Source organism: Toxorhynchites rutilus, chromosome 1, assembly GCF_029784135.1.
Source record: "Toxorhynchites rutilus septentrionalis strain SRP chromosome 1, ASM2978413v1, whole genome shotgun sequence".
NCBI classification, from domain to species: Eukaryota; Metazoa; Arthropoda; class Insecta; order Diptera; family Culicidae; genus Toxorhynchites; species Toxorhynchites rutilus.
This window is the reverse complement of record NC_073744.1, coordinates 144,030,965-144,058,232: the sequence shown is the minus strand read 5'-3', so window position 1 is coordinate 144,058,232 and position 27,268 is coordinate 144,030,965. Positions and strand designations below refer to the sequence as shown.

The 27,268-nt window shown below is 37.9% G+C and overlaps 1 protein-coding gene across 3 annotated transcripts in view; it reads right to left on the bottom strand.

The window, feature by feature from the left end:
* The window catches only part of LOC129764963 (guanylate cyclase soluble subunit beta-1), a 105,267-nt gene that overhangs the window by 20,407 nt on the left and 57,592 nt on the right, over positions 1–27,268 (bottom strand). The window contains exons 3-9 of one of the 3 annotated variants that reach the window (XM_055764663.1): positions 22,355–22,455; positions 21,774–22,301; positions 21,324–21,647; positions 11,458–11,569; positions 11,232–11,391; positions 11,089–11,171; positions 10,481–11,027 (exon numbers count right to left, since the gene is read on the bottom strand). In XM_055764663.1, the coding sequence (XP_055620638.1) occupies positions 10,481–11,027; positions 11,089–11,171; positions 11,232–11,391; positions 11,458–11,569; positions 21,324–21,647; positions 21,774–22,301; positions 22,355–22,455 (1,855 nt within the window). The remainder of the gene's footprint in view (positions 1–10,480; positions 11,028–11,088; positions 11,172–11,231; positions 11,392–11,457; positions 11,570–21,323; positions 21,648–21,773; positions 22,302–22,354; positions 22,456–27,268) is intronic. The other 2 variants (XM_055764672.1, XM_055764679.1) reach the window with 2 other exon arrangements.

Below are 27,268 nucleotides of genomic sequence, written 5' to 3'. Positions count from 1 at the left end.
CCGATGGAACGATAACTCATGGCAGAGGAAAAATGTATTCATAATATTTCTCCTGAGGAAAAGCAGAAAAGCATGTCATCGTCCATCATGAATTACGGTCGACGGATCGTGGAATCTTGCCTGCTAGCGATACGAGATGATCCCGATAACAATGGCGGGCAAGCGGATGTGGAAAAATTTAATACTCAGCGTGACGTGATATACCGGCCTCTATTGCGTGATGTGATACCCTTGCCCAATATTTAATCTATGAGTCCGGCACACCCAGCTTCTGAAAGCCCTCCCCCTAAGGATGAACTGCAATTCATCTTATAATATTGATTCATCTTCTAATCCTAATTGCTTTCATATTCGCATTCCGATTGTGACTTTTCTCGGCGGCATGAAATTTGAACGTTCAGTTATCACGTGTTCACTCACAGTGTGTCAATTATGTTCTGGGATTTTACATGAAAATTTCTACATAGATACACAAACAAAAAATCAATATTATTTATTTTGTTGTTTCCTCTAACTTCAACACATTTTTGAAATCTATTGGCGCTCGAGAGTTGTCAAAAATATCCTTTGAATTATGCCTTAATTTTTTAGAAAGGCGAAAAGTAACAGTTTGCTAAATCAGCTAAATACGGTGGATGATTTAGAACACAGTCAAAAATGAGTGAAGACTGGTTTAGACCTCACGTGAATGTGAAAATGAACAGGTGGTGAAATAGTACGATCATTTCACGGTGAACAACATTGCAAACAAAAAACTCAGAAAATCGTGGTGAAACGAATGTTCTTGTTCACGTTCACATTCACATTGAATTTCTCCAGTAAACGTGAAGTAAATAACCATCGGGTATCAATAAAGTAATTCTTCTTCTTAATTGGCACTCACGTTCCTAGAAGAACCTCGCCGTCTAATACGCTTCATTTTTATTAGTACTTAGTTGAGATTTCTATGCCAAATAACATGACTTGAATGCATTCTGAGTGGCAAGCTCTTGAATACGCGTGACCACAGTGTAAATCGGAGGAAATCTTTTTGACGAAAAATTTCCCCGACCAGAACGGAAATCTAACCCGAACCCCCGGCATGTTAGGTGTGACGCTAACCACTCGGTCACGGGAGCACAATAAAGTAATTCGGATAATTTGAATCCTTACAAAAAAGTTTCCATGCCAATGGTGGAATTGGGGGAATTGGGGGAATGGGGGAATAATATTAAACTCCGTATGAGCCTTAATAAAAATATATATTTTGGAAAGAAAAAGTTTCCACAACTTACTACTGAAATACAACATCAATATCAATTTACGGCAAAATGATTTTTCAGAATGCCTTGGGACATTCGAACATGAGCATGAACGGGGAAATATTAGGTTGGGAAAAAAGTAATCCATTATTTTTGAATGGAATTCAAACCTATTTTTAATATACACCGTTTTTGGAAAATTTGTTCCCATTCTAAAAGTAGCTTCATGATCTCTCTATCATAGAGGTCTTGGTCTTCATTAGTGAAAAACCATAGCAAGAGATTTTTACAAACTTCTCTTGATCCTAATTTCTTATCACTCTGGAAATTTTCCAATGCGAGAAAAAGGTAATAATCGTTCGTTGCCAGGTCCGAAATATATGGTGGTGCATTAAAACATCCCAACCAAGCTCTCGGAATTGTGAGGCCTTGCGTTTGTCCAGATTTTTTTAGTGTGAGATGTCACCTTTACAACGAGCCTAAACTTGAAATTGTATGATCGATATTACGCGAGATATTGATCACTAAAGCCAGCCAACGAGAAAATAATGGATACCTTTTTCCCCAACCTAATATATATATTAGGCTGTCAAAAAAGTCCTGCGGTATTTTTTTTTGAATTTTCATTTGTTCATAAAATTAGTTACAATCATCTGTTTTAAGTCAAATATGCGCCGTTTTGTTCGATGACTTGTTCTCAACGAGATGCCAACTTCATAATACCCCTGTTATAGAAGCTCGCTTCCTTATTGGCAAAAAACTCGGATAGCCAATTTTCATAGGCCTCTTTTGTGGCTAACTTCTGACTACCTAGCTCGTTCGCCATGGACAAAAACAGGTGGTAGTCACTTGCTGCAAGGTCCAGACTATACGGCGGATGCAAAAGAACCTCCCATCCGAGCTCCCGGAACTTCTGGCGCGTCACCAAAGAAGTGTGTGGCCTGGCGTTGTCCTGATGGAAGACAATGCGGCCTCTGTTTATCAAAGATGGTCTCTTCTTCATGAATGCTACCTTCAAGCGGTCCAGTTGTTGGCAGTACAGGTCCGAATTGAGCGTTTGGCCATAGGGAAGCAGCTCATAATAGATTATTCCTTGACAATCCCACCAAACACACAGCAGAACCTTCCTGGCCGTTAATGAGGGCTTGGCCACCGTCTGAGCCGCTTCAGCGGGCTTCGACCACGACCGTTTGCGCTTCACGTTGTCGTCCGCTTCAGAAACGGGTCGATTTTGTTGCGATTCAGCAGCGATTCACATGCGTCGATACGTTCAAAGATGTTTTTTTGCGTCATCGTGTGTGGCACCCATACATCGAGCTTCTTTGTGAATCCAAGCTTCTTCAAATGGTTAATAACGGTTTGATGACTTATCCCCAGCTCTTGGCCGATGGTACGGCTGCTACTATGCCAGTATTTCTCGGCTAATTCAGCGATTTTGTCGCAATTTTCGACGACAGGCCTTCCGGAGCGTGGCGCATCTTCGACGACCTCTACACCAGAACGAAAACGTTGAAACCATCGTTGTGCGGTGGAAATGGAAACTGTATCGGGTCCATAAACTGCACAAATTTTATTGGCAGCTTGAGATGCATTTTTGCCTTTGTCATAGTAGTACTGTTAAATATGTCGGATTTTCTCTTTATTTTGCTCCATATTTGCGACACTATAACTCACGAACGACTTAACCAAACAAAACACTGACAAGGACTATATTATAGCGCGCAAAAATACCTTTCCAACAAGCTATAGTATGACTCGATACAATGAATACAACTACAACTTCGCGCTTACAACGACACCTCGCGGAAATACCGCAGGACTTTTTTGACAGCCTAATATATATAAAATAGTGCTCCCGTGGCCGAGTGGTTAGCGTCAAACCTAACATGCCGGGGGTTCGGGTTCGATTCCCGTTCTGGTCGGGGAAATTTTTCTTCAAAGAAATTTCCTCTGACTTGCACTGTGGTCACGCGTATTCTAGAGCTTGCCACTCAGAATGCATTCATGGCGTGTTATTTGGCATATAAATCTCAACTAAGTACTAATGAAAATGACGCAAGTAATACTACGTTGAGACGGCGGAGTTGATCTAGGAACGTTAGTGCCATATAAGAAGAAGAAGAATATATATAAAATTCTCGTGTCACGAGGTTCGTGGTCGAACTCCTCCGAGACGGCTCGACCGATTTTCATGAAGTTATGCACTGAAAACTTGGTAGGCATGAGAATAGGACGTAAACTATATATGATACCGCTAGGGTACCGATTACCATATGTTTTATACCGATTAGGGTGGTCCTATGCAAAAAAAAATCTAAATAAGATTTTTTTATAAATTTGTACATATAACCTAAAAGGTTTACCTCCATTTCTTATTTTTAATCGCGATTTTAGTATTTTGGTATGAATAATCGAAATAATCCAAATAATCGACCCGTAGATTGTTTTTCAAAGAAACTAATGTCATGCTGGAAACGCAATGCGTATAGACGTCATTGAGTTTTGTGTTCCATTTCTGTGAAGCGTAAACTCTTATGAATTTTCGAGTGAAATAAACAAAATATAACAAAAAATTTAAATGAACTATGGCTCTATTGTGTGTTCTGTGTACTAGAATAACACATTCTTTACAGGTAGGGAAAATATCGGACGAAAATAGTCTCTGATAATTATTTTATATTCTGGATAATATTTTGGCTGAAATACAAGGAGATTTATAGAAAAATAGTTGAGTTAGGGTCAAGGCTGCGTCTACTAAGTATTCAAACAACATCGAATAAACATTTTCATTCAAATTTCAACAATTTAAATTGCTTTCGGGTCTGCTAATGACGAAATATGGGTGATTGTTCGATATTGTTACCACAAACATAGCCTTTTTTTATAGCCTTGCATGGCAGATGGAAACTGTACAATGCATTTTCTTAAAGATTTCACCAACGACACGACCGCAAGCCTAGGTGGATGTCCAATATGTCAACGAATAAAAATTGATAATGACGGACAATCATTCATAAAAATTAACAACGCAGACATTGACATGGAAAACCGTTCAGTAGTGCCATATTCGCCTCAGCTGAGCGAAACATTCGATGAAGAGCAACAAATTTGCAACAACGAAATTAATTCCCTTTTCAATTTACATTTAACGTTCAAGAGAACAAACATGTCAGATTCGTGAATAAAATACATCGGGAATGGAATACAAGGAATGTTTTGTGTTTTTTTAAATTTTTGTCATTGACTTGGCGCTCTATACCTCGGTATGTCAAACACAAGTATGAAAGAAAGAGTAACGAACGTTTCAATTATGTGTAGATCTTTAAAACATTTAAAAACACTTACAATAAACTAGTTATTTTTTATTTTACAATCAACATATTCACTAGAAATAATTGTTATGGCAGAACAACGTTTGCCGGGTAAGCTAGTATATACATATAAATTTCGAAGCGATTCACTCTATCGAAGGTACAGTGCCGACAATTATTAAAGTTTAATGTTCACGCAATTGGCACCCGCTCGATAGCTGTTCATATTGTTATATTTTAAATGAAAATAAGAACTTGATGTTTTTGGGAATACTGAAAACACGAGTGCGTTTATTCCATCCGAAAATCCATAATGATTTTTGCTTCACAATGACAGAAAATGAAGCTCTATGGCATCAACGCCAATTGAATCAGTAAACATTGAGGGTTGTTTTGCAATATCTATTGACGTAGGACAACGTCTTTGATTTCTATACTGGGGTGTAAGTTCAAACTTTCGAAAACGAAAGCTTTTACGCCGGAGGATGAGATTGTGAGCCTATTAACGCTCCTCAATAACTGAACGAAATAGTATGATGAACACTTCATTCGAAAGATAAAATGTATACGCGTTATATGCTTGTTACTTTTTGATCCGAAAATTTGTTTCAATAGCCCTAAAATTGCTTTCCAAACAGGCTGAAATCACACCAATCGGTATATAAGCGAGTGCCGCTCGGAAATCCACTCAGTTATAACTGCGCAACGATTGAGGTACGATCGCTGATATGGATGGATGTTTCCCTAACACAGACTTCGAAACCATGGAGCCTGAGGGAAATCAACATTGCAAAAAAGATTCAAGCTGCGGGTACTTTTGTACTCGCTTGTGTTTCTGGAAATCGGAAGGTTTCCTAACACAGACTTGGAAACCATGGAGCCTGAGGGAAATCAACATTGCAAAAGAGATTCAAGCTGCGGGTACTTTTGTACTCGCTTGTGTTTCTGGAAATCGGAAGGTTTCCTAACACAGACTTCGAAACCATGGAGCCAGGGGAAATTGACATAGCAAATTAGATGCAAGCAGTGGGTATTTTGTATTCGTTTGCGTTACTGCAAATTGGAATGTTTCTCTAACACAGACTTCAAAATCACAAAGCCTGGGGAAATCGGCATTGCAAAATAGATGTGAGCTGCGTTTCTGCAATTTGGAATGTTTCCCTAACACAGACTTCAAAATCATGAAGCATGAGAAAATCGGCATAGCAAAATAGATGTGAGCTGCGGGTACTATTGTACTCGGGTTGACTATGGATTTGATATGGTATGATACGGTGTAGTGGATATGATCGAAGTGGATATTATATTACATATCGAAGAAATCACATTTATAAAAGCAGCGCTATAAATTTATTTGTTAACAGATGCTGCAATCGATCGTCGTTATTGTGAAGTTGGAATTGTTGGGAAGGGGTTCTTATTTTCGCTGTGTAATTCCGAGGAGGAATCCATTCCTTCTCAAGCGTTAATAATCCTGCTCCGGATCAACGATGATTCCCATTATCGGGGATTGGGGAGTGGGTACTATTTGTGCTGGATATTTCCGAGGTGAAATCGATTCCCTCTTTGAACGTTAATAATTCTTTTCTGGCTAAACGATAGTGGTACGATAATCACTTTATTCGAAAGATGAAACGTCTAAGATTTATATGCTTGTTACTTATTGATTGCTAAGTCAGCGTTAGTCCTACGTCCACCTTGTGGTTATATAAAATATATAACCCACTTCTAGTTTTTATCAATTTGTACCGTATTTTGAGTATAAAAAAAAAAATTTGTATTTTTTCACTCAACATTTCTGTGAATGCTTAGATTTTTCTTCACCAATCACGATTTTCTTGAAAATTGTTAGTTTGGAAATACGAGCTGATGGAAATTCGATCCATTAAATGTTTTTTTCATATAATAGTGTAAAACTCATAAATTGTAGCGTTTCACGTGACCAGGCTTCACCAGGTGAGCATAGATACTGAAGAACGCCGGTTATCCACGAACGGATGATCCGATTTGTCAGTGAGATGGTGGCACTTGCTCTTTTGTTTTTCTCTCACTCCAGAATCTTACACCAAGAATTACAGAGTTATAGATATTTAATAATATATATAAAATATATATAAAACAAGAAAATAAATCGAAAACCGTTCCAAATTTGTTATATTCTCATACGTACTCAAACACAATTCAAAATTTGAATTGCAGACATTCGAAAAAAGCTAAATTTTTTGAAGAGCAAGAACTTTGACTCTATGGAAACATAAAGAATGGTGAAGGATTGTGGAAGAATAAATGCATGGTCTACCTATAAAATGATGCTCGAAATGCAAATGCACGTTATTTCAATCATTTCGTCTCCGAATCAAAAATGTTTTTTTTGTATCCTTCAGTCTTGGACTCTTCTGAAAAATAGTTGTCGAAATTCATAAGCATTTTGTCTGATATCCGATTCGATGCGCATAAGTTACTAAGAAAATTTCAGGTTCACTCACAGTTTTTGATTCATGAAAACGAGTGAAAGTAGCAAACGTTCATTCGCGAGCCTGTTTGAAATAATTTGTCTCACAATGAATGAACAATTATTTACGATGCAATAAAACATGCAGTAACATTGCTAGTGTTTAAATAATACCGAGAATCAGTTTCTACACGGGAATCTGTAATCAGAGCATTCGCCCATTAATTGTTTACGAATATAATAAAAAACTGACAGTTCAACTTTGACATTTCCGAATCGAATTTCACGATCAAATTTACGTTTTACTGCTCGTTTTGTTCGTGAATTCTGAACCACGATTCTGAACCTAGATTTTGAGTTGGAGAAGCTGGACAAATAAACAAACGTGAACATGGCGGATGTAAAAAAGTGGGTATTTACTCGCGAGTATAGACATGATGCGGATATTTCAACCGCTGGATTTCAACAATGTCGACCAGTATATATTTATTTATTTATTTATTTATTTATTTCTTTGACTCATCTGACTCACATTTGCTCTAAATGATTATTTAAAACTAAACGTCACAACTACATCAAAGCTTTGGTCATACGAAATAAAAACGATTCAAAATACACAATAAGTCATCTATGAATGAGTCGTCTATAAAAGGTGTCCGATGAGATATTGAAGTCAAATAAGTCGAAAACTTCGTTGAAACGGACTGACATGAAACGGACAGGGTTTTGCAACGCATAGTTCATACTGCGTCCTTCGAGATACAGGAAGTTTCTGACACGAAGAGTACGTTCAGGCGCATAAATATTGATTTGTGTCAACAGAGCAGGGCAGTCGATTCCTCCGGTCAAAAGTTTAGCGACAAACATAGCTTGAGCGTTGAAACGCCTTCTTTCCAGCGTCTCCAGTCCCAAAAGTTGACAACGCGCCTCGTATGGTGGCAAGTTTAGAGGATCCCGCCACGGAAGGTTCCAGAGAGCATGTCGGACGAATTTCCGTTGAACAGACTCAATCCTTGAAATCCAATTTGATTGAAATGGGCACCATACAACTGCGCTAAACTCCAGTATGGATCGAACTAGGGAGCAGTAGAGAGATCGGAGACAGTGTGGATCACGGAATTCCCTTGTAATTTTAAGGATGAATCCTAACTGCCGGTTGGCTTTAGCGATTATTTCACTGAAGTGTAGTCGAAAGCTGAGTGCATTATCGAGTGTCACTCCAAGGTCTCGGATATGGCTTACTCGCGACAGAACTTGGCCACAGATGGAGTAGCCAAACACAATTGGCTTTAGCTTACGATGGAACGAAATGGTACTGCATTTCGTGATGCTGAGCGACATTATATTTCTTGAGCACCATTCTTCAAAACAGTCGACCATGTTCTGAAGTCTAAAGCAATCAAGAGCGTTCCTGATAACCATATATATTTTCACATCATCGGCGTTAAATAAGCGGCAGCCAGATGGAAGTAGTAAGGACACTTCATTGATGAACAATGAGAACAACAGTGGGCCTAGGTTGCTTCCTTGAGGCACTCCCGAAAGATTGGAGAAACTCGCAGGTTGCGCAGATCCAATTTTGACACACATCCACCGATCTGTTAGATAAGAGTTCAACCATATCGTGAATCTCGAGGAAATACCTAGTTTGTTCAGCCTTGCTATCAGGATTTTGTGATCGACACGGTCGAAAGCAGCCTTAAGGTCTGTGTACACTGCGTCCACCTGAGTGCCTTGCCCCATGCTGCGCAGACAGGAAGAAACAAAGTCGACCAAATTGGTAGCGACTGACCTTTTTGGGAAGAATCCATGCTGATCTTGTGATAGATAGTTCTTGCAACAGGAAAACACAGCATCATTGACGATGATTTCGAAAACTTTCGAGCAGGCGCAAAGTGATGTGATTCCTCGGTAGTTTTCTATGTTCCGTTTATCTCCTTTCTTGTGCACTGGGAACATTATTGACTGCTTCCATACCGAGGGAAACGTGCTCTTGTGTAGAGAGGTGTCGAAGAGGACCGATAAAGGGTACGCAAGGCACGAAGCGCATTTTTTCAGCACACAAGAAGGAATACCGTCCGGCCCGGGGGTCGTAGAATACATTAATTTACGGATCGCTGCCTCCACAACCTCACTGCTAACTCGGAAGATGTCGAAATTCAATGCGTTGAGTCGAGTGTCTCTAACGGCAGTAGCAACTTGCATTTCGGAGGACGTACTGTCATTGAATTCTCGCTTGAAGTGGGCAGCGAAAAGACTGCATTTCTCGATTGCAGTGTTAGCCGAGCGGTTTACCAAAAACATGTTTGTGGGCAATCCTTCTTCCATTCTCTTGCTGTTGACGAAAGACCAGAACAGCTTTGGGTTTCTATGGAGATTTCTCTGCATCCGCCTCGTATACTGCTTATATAGGAAACGATTATACAAGCGGTACTCATTGCTCCTCCGGTTCTGCTCTTGTTTAACAAGTGGACAGCGCAGCCTACAAAAACGCCGGAGAGCAGAGGATCTCAACCTCTTAAGTTCTCTCAACCTTCTATTACCCCAAACTGGTTTCTGTGCAGCCCTCCGCGCTGGTACGCAATCAGCGATGATACGAGTAATAATATCGGTAAACCTGGAAACGGCAGCGTCCATGTCCTCGATTGTTTTCAGAAATTCCCAGTCGACTTGAGATATTGCTTGAAACAACATAATCAATACCGGTGATAGAATCAGAGCATTTTAAGCATGTCTTAGCCATTCTTAAGCGCCTACCGATATGCAGCGAGCGGAACAAGATTCAAATAGTCTGACACTTGATTTGTATGCAACAATGTCGTGAGTTGCGTACGATTTGAGTTACAATATTCAAATGCAGATGTCGCTCCGAGAGAAAAAAAAATTATGTGGAGTGTGGTAGGGTATTGTTTTTGGAATGCAATCACAGTCAAAACAACACACTGTTTTCACACACTTAGCACGAAAAATCGAAGTAATATGCACCACCGTGTTGAAATAAGACGACAAATGAGTCGAACAAGAGGAAAATTGCTATTTAAAGCTTCAAAAAACTACCATAAATACGTCGAAAAACAAACACAGATCATAAACAAGACATGAACCATAAAAACAGAGGACATTTCTCAATCTCTGTTGATTTGTGGATGCAAGTGGACCTTTTAAAATACCATTCTGAACTCGCTTTTGAATAAAATGATCACCGCTATTCTAGTAATTATGTGAGTTCGCTAGAACTGAACTGATTCATTGTCTTCCTTGTTTCATCTGAAGTAGTTGATTTAAAGAATCGATTAGCTTCTTGCGTGAGAACAAGAAATTCAGGAATTCAGGAATCCATGAGGAGTACATTGATCAGGAACAAAATTGATGTTCAAAAAATCGGGGACCTTTCTAGGTTAAGCAATGTAAATATATTTAGTTGCGGTTAGTTATAATTCGAAATCAAACAATAAAGTTAAAGATAAACTACTCACCACTGCCTCCGATCCCATCTTGACATTCCGCGCCATGTCCATCATGTCGAGCGCCAGTCGCGCTATACACTTGGCGTGGTTCTCACACTCATCTGGTAACCCAGAAACCGCCATATACTTATCACCCACCGTCTCCACCTTGAAGATATTGGAATTACTCTTCGAGTCCGTCAGCTCGTCGAAAATGGTATACAACTCGTTGAGCATCTTCACGATCTTCATCGCTCCCTCGGCGTCCGTGTTGGTCGCACAGTACTGGCTGAACCCAACAATACCCGAGAACATCAGCGTCACACAGTCGTACCGCTTGGGGGCCACCTTCCGCTGATGGCGCAACTCGTTGGCCACCGTTTTGGGTAGCACCGAGTAGAGCAGGCGATCCGTTTTCTGCTTCTCGCTCTCCAGATCCCGGTACGTCTGCTGGAGACGATCGGTCAGAATCTCCAGGTTGGTAGTCAGCTTGTACTCGGCTTCGAACTTTTCGGACAGGAGCACCAGATCGCGCGAGGCGTCGTGCAGGGGAATGTCGGAAATGTACAGGCCCTTTCTGGCGGGGGTTGAAAATAGTGATGTGGTGTCAGTTAGTGCAGAAAATTGGATGGACTTACTTGGTCAAATCGTCTAGGTTCATCACGCTAGGGTAGCACTGGAAGAGGATAAGATCCGACTCCGGGATGTACATCATTTGGCCCTGGAAATTGGAATTTTAGACTGTCAGAGGGATGGAAATGCGTACATATTGCGAACTAACCTTCAGTCTTAGATTTATGTCACGGATCGACATAACTCCCGTCTTCGTCTTGAGCACGTAGATTGTGTTGATGTGAGCCAGAATATTGCCGAAACTTAGCTGCAGGTGAGGTCTGACCGCCTCAAAGATTGCCAGCAGTGGGCAGTTGTTTTCTGATATTCTAGTGATTGAGTTGCTTATTTGGTGAGCATAAATGTCTAGAGAATAACCGCGCTTGTGAACCTACCTGGGTATGACTCGTGACACGGATCTGCCCGCCTGTACAATTATCATATCCCGGTTGAACATCAGGTGGAAGGGAAATACTTTACAGAACGTCGTTGGAGAGATCATTGGCGCTGAAATTGATAAAACATTGTTTGGTGAGATAACAGTTGCGCTTCTCGACGCATGACGAATAAAAAAACATAGAATGTTATGTATTTCGCGAACAAAGGGAAGGGAAATTGCAGTGACCGGATACGCAATTATGAGGGAATCGTCGCCATTTGTGTAAGCGCATACTGTTTGTGGCAATACTCGAGGTCAAGCGGAGCTCATGCCGATTTCCGGCCGCTGGTGAGTGGAATTCTCCGCCAACAGGCCAACATGGAATGTGGCTTCAGTTGGGTTGGAATGTGTCATACTCTGTGCGCTGCTGAAACACGTGACATGATATTTCTGCCCATGGCCACAAACAGACAGCATCCGTTTTGTAAATCTATGCGGGAAAGTTCCGAAAACGTGTGCGACGAAATGGCTTTTCACATTGTAGCAGACAACAAACATGAGGAGTCGGCTGCGTGTGAATTTGCGGTGGAATAGCTAGAATATGATATATAGTTTTGTTTGGGGAAACTTATCGAAACAATCTATATATGTTCGGAGAATTACCCGAACCGAAATTAAGATACAAGAGATTGATAGCAAGAGGGATAACAGTGTTTTCCTCTTTCTGTGGATGACGATAATTTATTATCGTATTGATTCCTATTATTCGTATAACCATCAAGATTCTCTTATTTTCCCCCTTCAATTGTTCCTCAGAAAAATTGATATCACTGTTTGATTTCTTTCCCCTCTAACCGAAGTCTTAGATTTAGTTATATAACAATTATATATTTTTATTGGTTCATGCGGAGATATATACAGCCATTCCATGCCAAACTGATAAAGGGTTTATCCGATTTTCGTGAAAATTGGTAGTTTTGTTCCTTATGACGATATATTAGACCCGTATTTTCGTATTTTTTCATTAGGGTGCCCATTTCGTAAATTCCTTTTCCCCTCTTTTTTCCAAGAATGACTTTTGACGTAGGATTACGTCTTTCATTTCTATACCGAGGAGTAGAATCAAAGTCTCGGAAACGAAAGCGGAAACCGAGATTTTGACCGTTAATAGCTCCTTGTGCTCCCGTGGCCGAGTGGTTAGCGTCATAACTAACATGCCGGGTGTTCGGGTTCGATTCCCATCCGGTCGGGGGAATTGTTCGTCAAAGAAATTTCCTCCGACTTGCACTGTGATCACGCGTATTCTAGAGCTTGCCACTCAGAATGCATTCAAGGCGTGTTATTTGGCATAGAAATCTCAACTAAGTACTAATAAAAATGACGCAAGTAATACTACGTTGAGACGGCGAAGTTCCTCTAGGAACGTTAGTGTCATTGAAGAAGAAGAAGAAGAAGCTCCTAAACAAAGGATAAAATGTCTACGAATTATATACTTTTTACTTTTTCATCCAAAAATCTACTTGTTTCAATAGCCTTAAAATTGCTTTCAAACCAGGCTATTGAAATCATCAATCGGTATATAAGCGAGCGCCGTTCGGAAATCCACTCAGTTATAATTGAACAGTGATCGGAGCATGTTGTCGCTGTTGTGGTGAAGCTAACTTCATTTATCATGAAAGCGCTGATGAACGGTGTTGCCAAGAGCTTGTTTGAGTACCTTAGGCCAGAAGGGAATCCATCAAGAGGAGAGTGATGTCACAAACGGTTCCACTTGAGACATCGGAGCTGCCACCACACACACATAAACGCGCGCAACTATTTTCGTTTGGTTGCCATTCAGCATCGAGAAGATTCCGGAAAGATGTTATCGTTGCTGAAAAATAATCTACCAGTTCCACTTGAAATTGGAAAATACATTGCGAAAGAGTTTATTTTAATGTTTTCTATCCATATAACACTGCAACCAAATACATTTGGTTTTGTGATTTTTCAATCAAGTGCAATGAACAGGTGGTTATAGAGTTAGCATTAACCACTGGTAGGCTTCGAATATCGAGGAGAATCTGGAAAGATGTTATTGTTATCGGCAAGTGCAATTAGCAGGAATGCTTCTGAAGATTATTCTTCCCCATCAGTAGGATATTTTCGTATCCATTATTGAATGCGCGCGCAACGGAAAATGTTTCGCATCGCGAAAATCATATTATTTTCAATCGATTATTGCTCAGTCGCTGAAAGTTTAAAACTCAGAGAGTTCATTCGCCTCTAGTTTGCTTTCCAAATTGCCATCGTAAACCACACCTTTTCTTGATTCAATCACGGACAAAGAGCGTACTTAAGCGATATTCTGGTGGTGAAACGCATTCATTTTTCGTGAGGACATCGACAAGACAACATCGTTACTGAACGAGCTGGACGAGCTGGACGGCGAGGGATCGAGGGATTCATTACCTGGCCTGACCTGACCTGAAACGCATTCAGTTCGTTTGGAACTGTGAGGGAGCGCAGAAAAACCGATCCATCAGGAGGAGAAGAGAAGGCGACCAAGAGAGTATCAGCATCGAAAAACATCGGTAGCATCGGAGCAACCGCCACACACACATACACGCGCAGAACTATTTTCGTTTGGTTACCATCCAGCGTCGAGAAGCGTCCGGAAAGATGTTATCGTTGCTGAAAAATAATCTACCAGTTCCCCTGGGGATTGAAAAAAAAAACATTCAAGCGAAAGAGTTTATTTTAATGTTTTCTATCCATATAACACTGCGACCAAATACATTTGGTTTTGTTATTTTTCAATCAACGTAAGACCACGTCTTTCGGCAATTTATTAGAGGCGCAATGAATCTTAAGAAGGAATTCCCGCTCTGCGCGCACTCGCAAACGATGTTTACTCAACAATTTCTCAAACGAGAAATGGGTGTTGTGAGAATGGATGAGCGAACGCAAAAATTATGTAGACTGATTTGATGCAACAGATGTTTTGTCTATTGGAAATGGAACACAAATCATATCACAATACAAGCAATGTATTATGTATTATACAACTTTCGTGTGATTGCTTCTATTGCTAAATATTGTGCCTTCAACGTAACGAAGTTCCTCAAATATTCATTTATTCATTCACTCAGAATTGATTCAGATGCAACTAAAAACAATTGATCACTAAATCAACGATAGTCCTACGTCACCCTTGCGGTTATACCACAGATATAACCCACTTCCTGTTTTTTGCTTGGAGGCAAAGTGGTCACCCGCACATATCAAGCTAAATGGGATAGATTTATGCATTTTTTTGTCCAACTTTGTTCAAATCATATTTGTTATAGTAGGTACATGCATGAAATAAGCTTGGCCTATTCACCTAGAGTATCAATTTAAATTTTCTTTTGCATACAAAAGCGTAGTAAGAAACATATAACGTTCTGCATAATGAGGCTTGGTTTAGTTGGTGTGGCATATTTATCCACGGTCAAAGCCACAAAAAGGATCTTCTTTAAGAGCAGAATGTGATGACGTATATCAGCTTTAGTAAACAGAACATTGTAATTCATCATTCACCTATGACCACTTTGCCCCCAAACATGAACATAATTTCTATGCTAATTAATCGCTGAGATTAAACAAAATATTTGTTCACCTCTCCTAGAATATGTGAACAGTCGTCCAAGTGATTTATCCAACATATCAGATTGAATAAACTAAATTTCACGAGAAATTCCTCAGATACTATGTGCACAGAACTATGACCGAATGGCTATCGAGAGAATAATTTTTGTTTTTATTTGTATTTTGACATGCGAAAGCTCTACTGATGTACAGGGTGACTAAAAAGTCATCAAATTCGTCAAAAATAAGGTGACTATCAATACTGCATCTATAGTCAATAGTTATACTATCAAACAAGCAGGTGACCACTTTGCCCCCCATGACCAATTTGCCCCCACTACCCCTATAAAATTAGTGTGGAATCCGCGGGGCGGATTGTCCGCTCGCGGATAATGGTGGTTCTATTGTATATAAAAAAAATTTGTTTGTCAAGTCATGGGTGCCAGATGATGTACCGAAAAATGTTTTGATTTCGATTTGAGAGAGTCTATCAGCACATTTCGCCTTATACAGATTCATGTCAAGAAAAAACACCCTTTTTGTACTTAAAATAGATCACAATATAAACATTCGAGTAGTGCATCGAAACCAAGCTTATCTTGGTAACTATGTATTCCATCATGCTTCCATGAATGAGGCAGAAAGTTTTACTGTATATTTTTTGGAATGTTACATTGTATATGCTACGCTACGCTAACGCTACGAGATGATTTTAGTTCAAAACAAAATCTATCATGGAAAATCTGATATCTACCTCGGATTTGAAAACAAAAATCAAAAGGAAAACATCAGAATTGCAATGCAGCTTCTTATCTTTTATTTACAACGTTTTTTCCAAAGCGATTCCGAGTCGTGCGCCGTCCGGTTGCTAGCTGAATGGCTTATGATTCGTGAATTAGATACTTTATGTTATCCCACCAGTAGCTTCATTTCACATTTCTTAACTACCTCAATCTACCTTTGCAAACGCATGAGAACAACAATGTGTGCGTGTGATCCAAAAATACAAGGGCACTCTCCATCAGAAAATGGCATCACTGACATACTTGAAGTGTGTTTCAGTTAGAATTTGGTCGCTTATTTTTATTCACTGCAGAGCCCCTAGTTGTCACATCGAGAAACTATTGACAGCGTTTTGATCCGGATGGTTCGTTTATTCAGTAGTGAAAATTCCATCAAGATTGTAGAACACATTCAAAAGCTATCGACGATGAAACGCGAAAGGCGGGAAAAAAATTCTGCACATAATTCTGGACACTGAACAGCAATTCCAAATGAAATCGACAAATGACAAAACATGAGTATTTTTAATTCGAATGAAAGTTTGTATTCCGTTTGGGTTGAAGGAACAATGAGTTTTCCACAGCATTTGGAATTTTTTTTGACTCAAGTGTAACTTTTGGAAAGGGCATATCGATTTTAGTAAGAGAAATCTTTGATAATTTATATCTCAAAAACTATGAGCCCTACCGAAGTAGTGTCTTAGAAAGAGTTATAATGTATTGATGCCCAAACCAAGGCGCCTAGAAGTATATCCTAAGGTGAGGCCGTTTCATGACTAAGTTGGTTAGGGGAGCGGTATATGAAAACAGTACGGAAGAAAGCAGAAGGGGAAATATTTGCTTGAAGCGTGAAAGAGACAAACTGATCACGAGCGAGCTTGGGCACAAGGATATTGTGTTTTGTTTACAAACAAAACACAGTAGACTTCCAAGATGGCTGAAGAGTGGTTTTAGCAAGTTGGCCCACCTTAGGATATACTTCTAGGCGCCTTGGTCCAAACGTGAAAAAATATACACAGAGAAAAAAATTAGTACTTTTTTTGTATTTACACAAAAAAAAACTTTAATTTTCAGTATCTAAAATACATATATTTTTTTTATTTTTTTCATATAAAATAGAAGTCATGTAGAAAATTTAAAAAATAGGTACAAGATGGTAAAACTATTTTTGTGAATTTTGTGGAGCATCGATTTTTTATGAATTTCCGAAACATCGAATTTTTTTATGTTAACAATCATATTTGACCGCAAATTATGAATCCTGATGTGATTTAAAATAAAAAAGCTCATTATCAATCTCCTTCTAAATGCAGCTATTCTCGAGATATTTGAAAAAACATTTCTAATTTATTGTCTTTTTCAATTTTATATATTTTTTAATTTATATATGTATTTTTTATATTTTTTTAAGTCATGTAGAAAATTTTAATGACCCCAAGATTGTAAAACAATTTTTGACGAACTTTGTGGTACATCGAATTTTTTATGAATTTTCGAAACTTGGAATTTTTGTATGTTAACAATCATTTTTAGCCACAAATTATGAATCCTAATGTGATTCAAAATAAAAATGCTCATTATCAATCTCCTTCTAAATGAAGCCATTTTCGAGATTTAAAAAAAAAAAAAATTTTTTTATACTAAATTGGCTCTTTTAATATGTTTGTCGTGTTATACCGCAATTTTCAACAACTTTTCCAAATACATAATTTAGGTAAAAATATATGTTTAGGAGTTACGTTGAAAAACATTTGAAGACATGTGGCTTAATACAAAACGTAGCGACAATAAAGACAATAAATTAGAAATGTTTTTTCGAATATCTCGAGAATGGCTGCATAATGAGTTTTTTATTTTAAATCACATCAGGATTCATAATTTGTGGTCAAAAATGATTGTTAACATAAAAAAATCGATGTTCCACAAAATTTGCAAAAATAGTTTTACCATCTTGCACCTATTTTTTAAATTTTCTACATGACTTCTATTTTATATGACAGATTAAAAAAAAATAAAAAAAATATTATACAAATATAAATGAAAAAAAATTAAAAAGACAATCAATTAGAAATGTTTTTTCGAATATCTAAAAAATGGCTGCATTTAGAAGGAGATTGATAACGAGCTTTTTATTTTAAATCACATCAGAATTCATAATTTGTGGCTAAAAATGATTGTTAACATACAAAAATTCGAAGTTTCGAAAATTCATAAAAAATCGATGTTCCACAAAGTTCGTCTAAAATAGTTTTACCATCTTGTACTATTTTTCTCAATTTTTTACATGACTTATATTTTATATGAAAAATAAAAGAAGATAAAAAATACATATATAAATTTAAAAAATAAAATAAAATTGAAAAACAATAGATTAGAAATGTTTTTTCGAATATCTCGAGAACGGCTGCATTTAGAAGGAGATTGATAAGAAGATTTTTTATTTTGAATCACATCAGGATTCATAATTTGTGGCTAAAAATTATTGTTAACATACGAAAATTCGAAGTTTCGAAAATTCATAAGAATTCGATGTTCCACAAAGTTCGTCAAAAATAGTTTTACCATCTTGTACCTATTTTTTAATTTTCTACATGACTTCTATTTTATTTAAAAAAAAAATTAAAAGATGTATTTTAGATATTGAAAATTAAAGCTTTTTTGTAAATAAAAAAAAAGTACTATTTGTTTTTCTCAGTGTATATTTTTTCACGTTTGGACATCAATACTCTGTAACTCTTTCTAAGACACTATTTCGATAGGCCTCATAGTTTTTGAGATATAAATTATCAAAGATTTATTTTACTAAAATCGATACGCTTTTTGCAAAAGTTACACTTGAGTCCAAAAAAAATTCCAAATGCTGTGGAAAACTCATATTTTCTCCAACCCAAACGGAATACAAACTTTCATTCGAATCAAAAATACTCATGTTTTGTCATTTGTCGATTTCATTTGGAATTGCTCATATGATAAGAGGAGCGCTATCGTGTTCTTCCGTACTCAAAACTTGAGCGAAAACATAAATGGGTTATTATGGTACCCACAAAGCAAAACTTGAATAATGATCACAGTGAAGATTGGCCACGCTGGTTTCATTCGTAAGTCTGAATTTGTGTAACCAATTCAGTGTTGTATATGAACTTGTTTACACGAACATCATATACACGGGTTGACTTTTCAACGAAGATTTCAGCTGAAGTGGCTGGAAACAAAAAAAAAAAGATTGACATTGGACATTTTGTATTTAGTTATAAAGATAGTTAACAGAAGTCGAATAATTGTTGAAAATATACCTAGAAGGGTTGACTTTTCAACGAAGATTTCAGCTAAAGTGGCTGGAAACAAAAAAATTATAGGAGTTTGTGTTCAAGACACGACCGCATTGTTGACGTAGAACTACTCTGTAGTTTAGCGTCAACAATAACTGCGGATATTATTTTATAATGCTACGAAAAAAAAATTAAATAACCATTCTACCAGTTTGGTCGCCCTGAATTGTTTTTTTTTAGATGTAGAATCATTTGACGATAATTGTTTGATGATTCATTCTTGTGCTCGCAGAACAATACATACATAAGATAAGCGCATCCTTAGTGGAGAAAGATTTGCTACTGGCAAGCGAAACCAAATCACTGACAAAATTCCAGGACATTTATAAACGATGAAGAACAAGCGATGTTCATTGTTTCGTATCTAGATCGATACTGAAAGTTTGCCTTTCCTTCCTTTCCTTGTTGAATTAAAGAGACTTTGAACCTCTTCAGTTCATTCGTCTCTAGCCTTCAAAAAGGCCCTTAGTAAACTCTACTCTTTCCTCATATTACTCCTCCACCCCCATTGCCTTGAGAAAACCATTCGATCCCTCGCCGTCCAGCTCGCCCAGCAACGATGTTGTACAGTTGGAGTCCTCAAGAAGAATGAAGTTTGCCTCAGCAAGATCCACTGTATATACTCTAGGCAAATATTCCCCTTCATTCTTCTTCTTTTCTTTTGTTCTCGGAGACTTTACATCTTACGATTTGCCATTCGTTGATCGTCGATAAGTTGCTCGTTATTGACAACTTTGTTCGGGAAAGCACACAAATGGACAGAACAAATGTATGAGGAAATGGAAATGCTTCCAATTTTCATCAATCTAAACCATATACAGACTATGGGATTGTAATGTATAGCATATCAAACAAATCTTAGGGAATTCCCGATTCGTTTGGTATGTGAATCGCCAGAATCCGTTCACGGCAAAAATAGTTATTAACGTGAACTTTACGTGACCTGTTCTCTGATTTGGCACCCTTAATGAAAGACGTAGTTCTACGTCAAAAAAGATTGACATTGGACATTTTGTATTTAGTTATAAAAATGGGAAGTTCGCTTTGGTTCGAAAAGTCAACAGAAGTCGAATAATTGTTGAAAATATACCTAGAACTTCTTCGAATAATATTTTCAACTACACCCAAACTAGCGTTGCTAGAAAAATTTCATCTTCGGCAGAAACAATACCTTTTCGTGTTCTGAAGCTTCAAAATAGCAAATAAAATCATCTCTCTCAAAAGCTTCAAAATGTTTGTTTATTTTTGTTCTTTATTTTTTCTTTTTTCATCTCTTTTGGGATTGTACCAACAAAAAAAGTCCATACAATGACTACGGGGATCGAACCAATGCCAGATGGAATACAAGGCTGTTTAACACGACCACGCTCTCCACATAGCTACTGGTGCTGTTGCAAAAGTGCGTGATAATATTACACCTCATTATATAATGAAGTTGGAAAGTGTTTTCTTAGAGTAAAAAGGAGAGCATACCGATGATTTGTGGATCAATGGCCGTTCGATATTTATTTCACACAACATTTTTTGATTAATTGTTTGAATGATAAACTTTAGATGACTTTCCCTGGAAGGTAGTCTCAATAATAATTGTAATAATAATAATAAGTAATTGTTTTGCTAGTGCTTAACAACTATTGGTAATTTGGAGAAGAAAAGGAACTATTCTGATGAAGCTGATGAATTACTATTACTATTTATTAGCGGGGAATGATTATGACTATGACTCAAAGTACGTTTTGTTACCTGTGATTATGTGCTTGATGGCTAACCATTAAAAGTACAATGATTTGAGAATTCCGTACAATGAAATTCTTGTGTGAGATTCAGTTTATTCAATAACATAATTTTTATCGACACGACAACGAAAAATCTTCTGTATTAAAATTTGCTACGAGTGTCACTGAAAGTGATGTCAACGCCATACCCAAAACAATTGTAAACCAAGAAGATCGTCATGTGATCACATTGAAGATATTGAAAAACAGCAGAATTATTGGATTATGTAAAAATGTTTCAAATTAAATCCGAGTTTTAGATTAGAATTGGTACTTCAAGAATAACGGAAATGTGATTATTGTTCTGTAGTGTGTAGTGTTATGTTTAAGAGGTGTAACCAGGGTTAAAACGCTTAAAACACTGAGAATTCAACCAAAAACGCTCACCTTTCGCCACCAGCTGGAAATCCGCCTGCTGTTCCTTGTCCTCGCTCCTCCGGGTGGGCGTCTTCGGGCCGGATATCTCGGTGATCAGAAACTGGATGTGGTCGGAGCGCTCGAGCGTCGCCAGGTCCTCCTTCTTCGCCGGGTGCCGCTTGCTATCACAATTGTTGGTGTCGCTATTACTATTAGTGGTCGTTTTGCTATCATCGAAAAACAGTCTACTATTGCTTCCATTTTGACTACTACTTAAGCTAGATTTATTGCCATTGCAAGACGTAGGATCAGTTCGGTGTGCAAGCGTTGTCGAGCTTTTGGAGGTTGCTAAATCTATCGGAAGAAGGTCCGGTTTGGGAATGAGAGCAAGAGTACCAGAAAACGAGAAAGAGAAAAAAGGAAGGAAAACTACTCGTTAAGACTACGGCTGGATTGCGGAATACAGTAGGATCAACGTACTATTCAGTCTATTCGATAGATAAGATTCACCGTACGTTTTAGACAATAGTATTCGTTTGCATAGCCCTAGGTTTGCCAGCTCTGGCACAGCCAGATCGGCTGACGTGATGATAGGAACTGGTTTATCAATAATCGTCGACACTGGAGGTGCAGTTTTCGCTCGTTCTTCCAGCTTAGGGATGGGCACTTCGATCGGATCACCTTTTCTCCGAATGATCTTAATTTCTACGTCAACTCCATGTAGCTTTGATGCTACCGCTTTCACAATTCCTATCACTATATGTTCCAGCCCCGGTCGTTCTGAGTAGTAATGGAGCACCAGCTGGCCGTCGGTCTCGGTACAACGAAACGAGGGAGCACGCATGCCCGGATACAGCGTTCCAAGGTGATCATGCAAAGCGTCCAAATTCTGCAAGAAATCTCGAGGCGTTGCGCCGAGCACTTGAAGAATCTTATCGTAACCCGAGTCTTGGCAAAATTCGAAAAATGTCTTTCCGAAAAGCTCCAAAATGTCGCCAGCGGGAATGTCTGGAAAAAAGAGAGCCGTGTCACTGTACATATCAGGCATCTTGTGCACTTACTTAGGATGTCTACTGCAGCCTCTATCAAGTTGTACGTGATGTCGTCTTCGTAAATCTGTCGGACCAAAAATTGGCCCTCCATGTTGACCTGAGCTTTTTTCCTGTGGGAAAAGATCAAAAACCTTGATTAATCTTCCGACCAACGCATGTTTATTATCGAAGTCACGTTTTACCCCCGACCCTTTTTCGCCGAGGAAAAACGCGTGACTCGAATCAAGAAACCTTTCATTCATGCTAAAAATCTACCTCTCTCAAGCTGTGCCATAATTTTTCCCTGCTACGAGTTGAAAATTTGGCAAGAAGTTAGACACATATTTAGCTGGGGCCCTAATCTTATCCCACGGTATGCTTTCCTAACCGCGAAACGCGTCACGGGGTGGAGAGCCCGCGAGTTACATGGTTTAATTTTGAAACGCTCGAGTATGACATAAATTCATAATTATCTGCTCCTTCGCAAAAATCCTCACAGAGCATCGCTTCAATGAATATGCGGTCTCTGTATTTGAACCTTCCATTCATTTCCACGGAGGAGAAAAAAAAATCATCACAATAAAGGTTTGCATAACAACGAAGAGGCATAAAAACTGTCAGATTACATTATGCTTTCCCTTTCATTTTCATTCCTTTTTGTGTGTCTGTGTGTGTATGACATACGGTTCGGCATGAAAAATGAGCTCTAGATTATAATGATATTTTTCCCCTTCCTGGTAATGAATGCTGCAGAACAGGTTCGCTCGGAATTCACGCCAGAAAGAATGCGAACAATTAGCGGGAGAATTTCCATCTCCATAAATTTCCACGCAGGTGATTATTCTTCTACCTGAAATTCGTACTTTGTCTCTGGTGTAATTTATTCATGCTTTGTTCTCGAATCGTTACGTTTCAAACTGATGAAATCTTGTTTGGGTATCGTCTCCGTTTGATCAATGATTATTGATCGTGGATGAGAGATACCAAAAAAAAATGCAATTATGACTTTCTTTTAGATATTTTTTTTCTCATTTATGGTTTCTAGACAATGGAGTTGGAAATTGAATCGAAGTTGAAGGATATTTTTCGATTATGAAGTGTGAATCAAACAACCTGGAGAATTCTTCGGAGAAAGTGTTTCTCCAGGACTATAACTTTGGTAAAAAATAAGTAGCAATCCAAAGGGAGTTTGTCTCGCACATCCTAACCCCTAAGGACTTATGTTTACACGATATTTGTAATATCTAGCGTTGTCTTGCTGTAAAATAATTCGCTATGTTTGCTCACCCATTCTGGTCATTTTAGATCTAAAGTATCTTCTTTCTGCAGATTGATTTTATATCGTTGCTGAAGGTATAAACATTATTGAATCGGTAAAATCGCGAGGAAATGTAACGAAGGTGAAGTGCATCCTTGTTTCACGAACCAATTTTGAGATGGGATGAAGAAATAGTTTTGTGAGATGATCAAACACATTCTGATTCTGATGACGATGCTGAATCATTAGACACTCTCTGGGGCATCAACTTATTCTAAAATGGTACTCATATTCTTAGAAACATAGATAACAGTTTTAAGCTAGCGAGTTTTAAGCTAGCCTGCTTTCTTCTTATTTTCTAATGCTGATGTCACATACAACGGTTTTGCCCGATGTAATTTTTTTTTATCCCATTTATTTATTTAAGGATCATTAGCATTTTTTAGCTGTTACAGAGCCGAATTTTAATCGTGTACATGTCACATGGTTATCATATATCTATAATTAGCACATTACACAGTTGCCATTTTTCGGCGCTAGAGTCCCTTCTATACCATCGCATATGGTACACATTTACACAGTAGCCATTTAGGCGTAAGAGTTTTTCCTTCTGTTCATCCATTATCCAGTTAGACCGGACAGCGGAGACAGTTGATTGATCATTGTTGAGTTATTTATAGAACAGCAGCCCGATCTGTCTTACAGAGCAGAGCAGTTGCATGGATGAATCGATCTTATTTCGACCGTGGATCGATCTCCATCGCTGATGATTGTTGCGTGGACGTAGTTATTCTGTAACAACACAAAGATGCACAATGAGGGTCCTGAGTTTTGAACTCACGATCGATCGCTTACTAAGCGAACGCGCAACCAATATGGCTACGGAGACCCCCATGCCCGATGTAATGGATGCATAAAGATAAGTGAGGCATTGTGTTGCAAGCCTCACCCCTGTGCGATTTTCCTGCCAATCAATATGCAATAAATTCGTTACTTCACTGCGGAAGCGATCATCCATTTAATCGGCAGTTCACATCAAGAGGAGCGCTAGCAAAGCGTCAGCAACAATCAAATTTTTGAAATGGTTGTAAAAATCCGATAAAAAAAACTGGGAAAAACTGGAAGGAATCGATTTTTCGTTCTGCTCAATTTTGTTAATATTAGCAATTAAAATAACGGTCTACGGTCAGAATTCGCATAGTTTTAGTTCTTGTTGTACTTGTAATTTTGTATTCTGTAAAGAACCGTTAAACGTTTGATAAAAACTGTGGTAAAATCAGAATTGTTGTAATAATTTCTACTTAGGAAAAGAACAAATGTTGGCATGCCTTTATAAATGTCAATAAATGCATAAATTTTTCCCAAAAGAAAGATATCCATGTTTTCGTTAACAGGGAAGTGAGTAAAATCCAGGTTTCGGATCTCCCTAAATTTATTATCATTTCGATCACAAATATATGGAAGACTTTGTAGTAAAGTCAAAAGCGTCTTCTATAAAGACCGAGTGCCAATATAAGGGTGGCACATTTGTGGGGAAAAATCATACCGCAACCACAACTTGTTTCATTCCCCTGTTTACCGAGCAGAATGAGTAAGCCGTTCTCGTACTATCGATCCAACACATATAGTGATGTTATTTTGTTTGCTTCTTTCTCCGATTAACTGTTCAATTTTCGTGCGTTGCTTCCGGGTTCAAAGTGACTTAAAAGTGAAGCTTATTTAATTGTAATTTGTGTGAAGAAGGTAGTGGCGAATTTCATGTGGTTGGCAGCACCATCTCATCTCATTGTAGTGAACCGTTGTGGGTGTAAAGATATTTGTCATTTAGGCAACGTTTTATACTTGAAATTAAAAAAAATTGGAAATACTTTTTGAAAATTCGATTTTTTCTTGAATTTTCACAAAAATTTCTAACTGAAGGATCAAAAGAACTATAAAATTCTGGCCAAAGAGGGAAATGTAGAAAATTGTTGAAATTTTAATTAAAAATTGTATATTATTTTTTTAAAATTGAAATTATTTTTTCTCAAAAATGTATTTTTTTAATATATTTATTAATAATATATATATATATATTTTTAATATATATATATATATATATATATATATATATATATATATATATATATATATATATATATATATATATATATATATATATGAATAGCCCAATACAATATCCAACAAGTCATGATTACATCGAAAGATGGGCACTTCTACAGGGAAAAAGTTTTCTCGCAAGGTGAGAGCTGTATTCTTCGGTTTGAAACCGAAAAAAAATTGTTTCGATGCGCACAAGCGATTCGGCTAGGGTTTTTTGTTGCCGTAAAAAGTGCTGCATAATATAATTTTTGGATTATTACTTCTGTATTGATGTTTTTGGGAACAATAGATATATAATTTTGCTAATAGATACTGAAAAACTACTCGAATATTCACTAAATTCTGCCTTTAAGTGTAATTCTAGAACACTCACTTACTCACTCCAGCTAGCAACCAGTCCGTTGTAATATAGATTTATATCATAAAAGCAGACTCGGCGAACTTCGTTCGGTCTAAAAAAATACATTTTCTTTGAGTCTTCTCCCGTAACTGTTTATTTCTCGTTCATTCGCGATCGACAACGAATAACGTCAACGAATTCAATTTGTAGAAACTTGTGTTCTCCGAAACTAGCTGGTGATAACAACGATCCGGTTCGATAATGAATTTTCATTTGAATATGTAGAATGGTTTGTAATCTCAAGATTGGTCAGTGAATTCAAGTATAGACTTTTTAGAAGAAACTACTTTCAATATAAGATCCATAATAAATCCACATTCTTCAACAATATTCGCACCGCTTGATAAAATTTGAAAGCAACCTTGATTCTGGGTCTTCTTGAGTAACAAAAGACCAAAGAGCGCACGGGTTTCTGGTTTGTTGAATCAATGGTAATTTGTCTTTGCACCTTCACAGCACAATCCTGGTGATTAGGAAACGTATTGAAACATCACATTCTTGGACCCACACAACACAGAAACAGCAGCCGTGTCGCGGACCTAATCCCCTCCTTTAATTTTATTTTCGAAAACTTACTTTTTGAAGACAGTTTCACGCTGTCCCTGTTTTGCATGTTTCGAAAACGAGAGCGTTACACTTAGAGTGCAAAATTTTGAACGTTATACCTCTTTGCTGGCTGAACGAAGTGATATGATAGTCACTTAATTCGAAAGATAAAATACCTATATAAATATGCTTTTTCATTATTGACCCGAAAACTTGATTCAATAGATAAAAAATTGGTTTGAAAACAGGCTATTGAGATCACACAAATCTGTATAAAAACTGGCGCCCGCCAGGAAATCTGTTCATTTGTCATTGCGACGTGACTGGAGAATGATCACGCTCACCTCACTAAGCACTATGCTCTTCTCTCCCAATCCCATTTCTTTTCTGCCGCCGGATTGGACAAAGGCTTTAGTGAAAAACAAAGTATCGAGCACAGATTGTGGTCAAATGGTGCCATTGGCTATGGATTCGATAGCGAAGAATACGAAATATTCGATATGGGGAAGAGAATAACTCACCATATCAAAGAAACCGCACTATTTGGTGAAAATAGCATTAAGTTATCGAATTTTCACGAATGCCGCAATCGAACGATGATTCCAATTGTCGAAGAGGGGAGCATTAATCTCGCTGT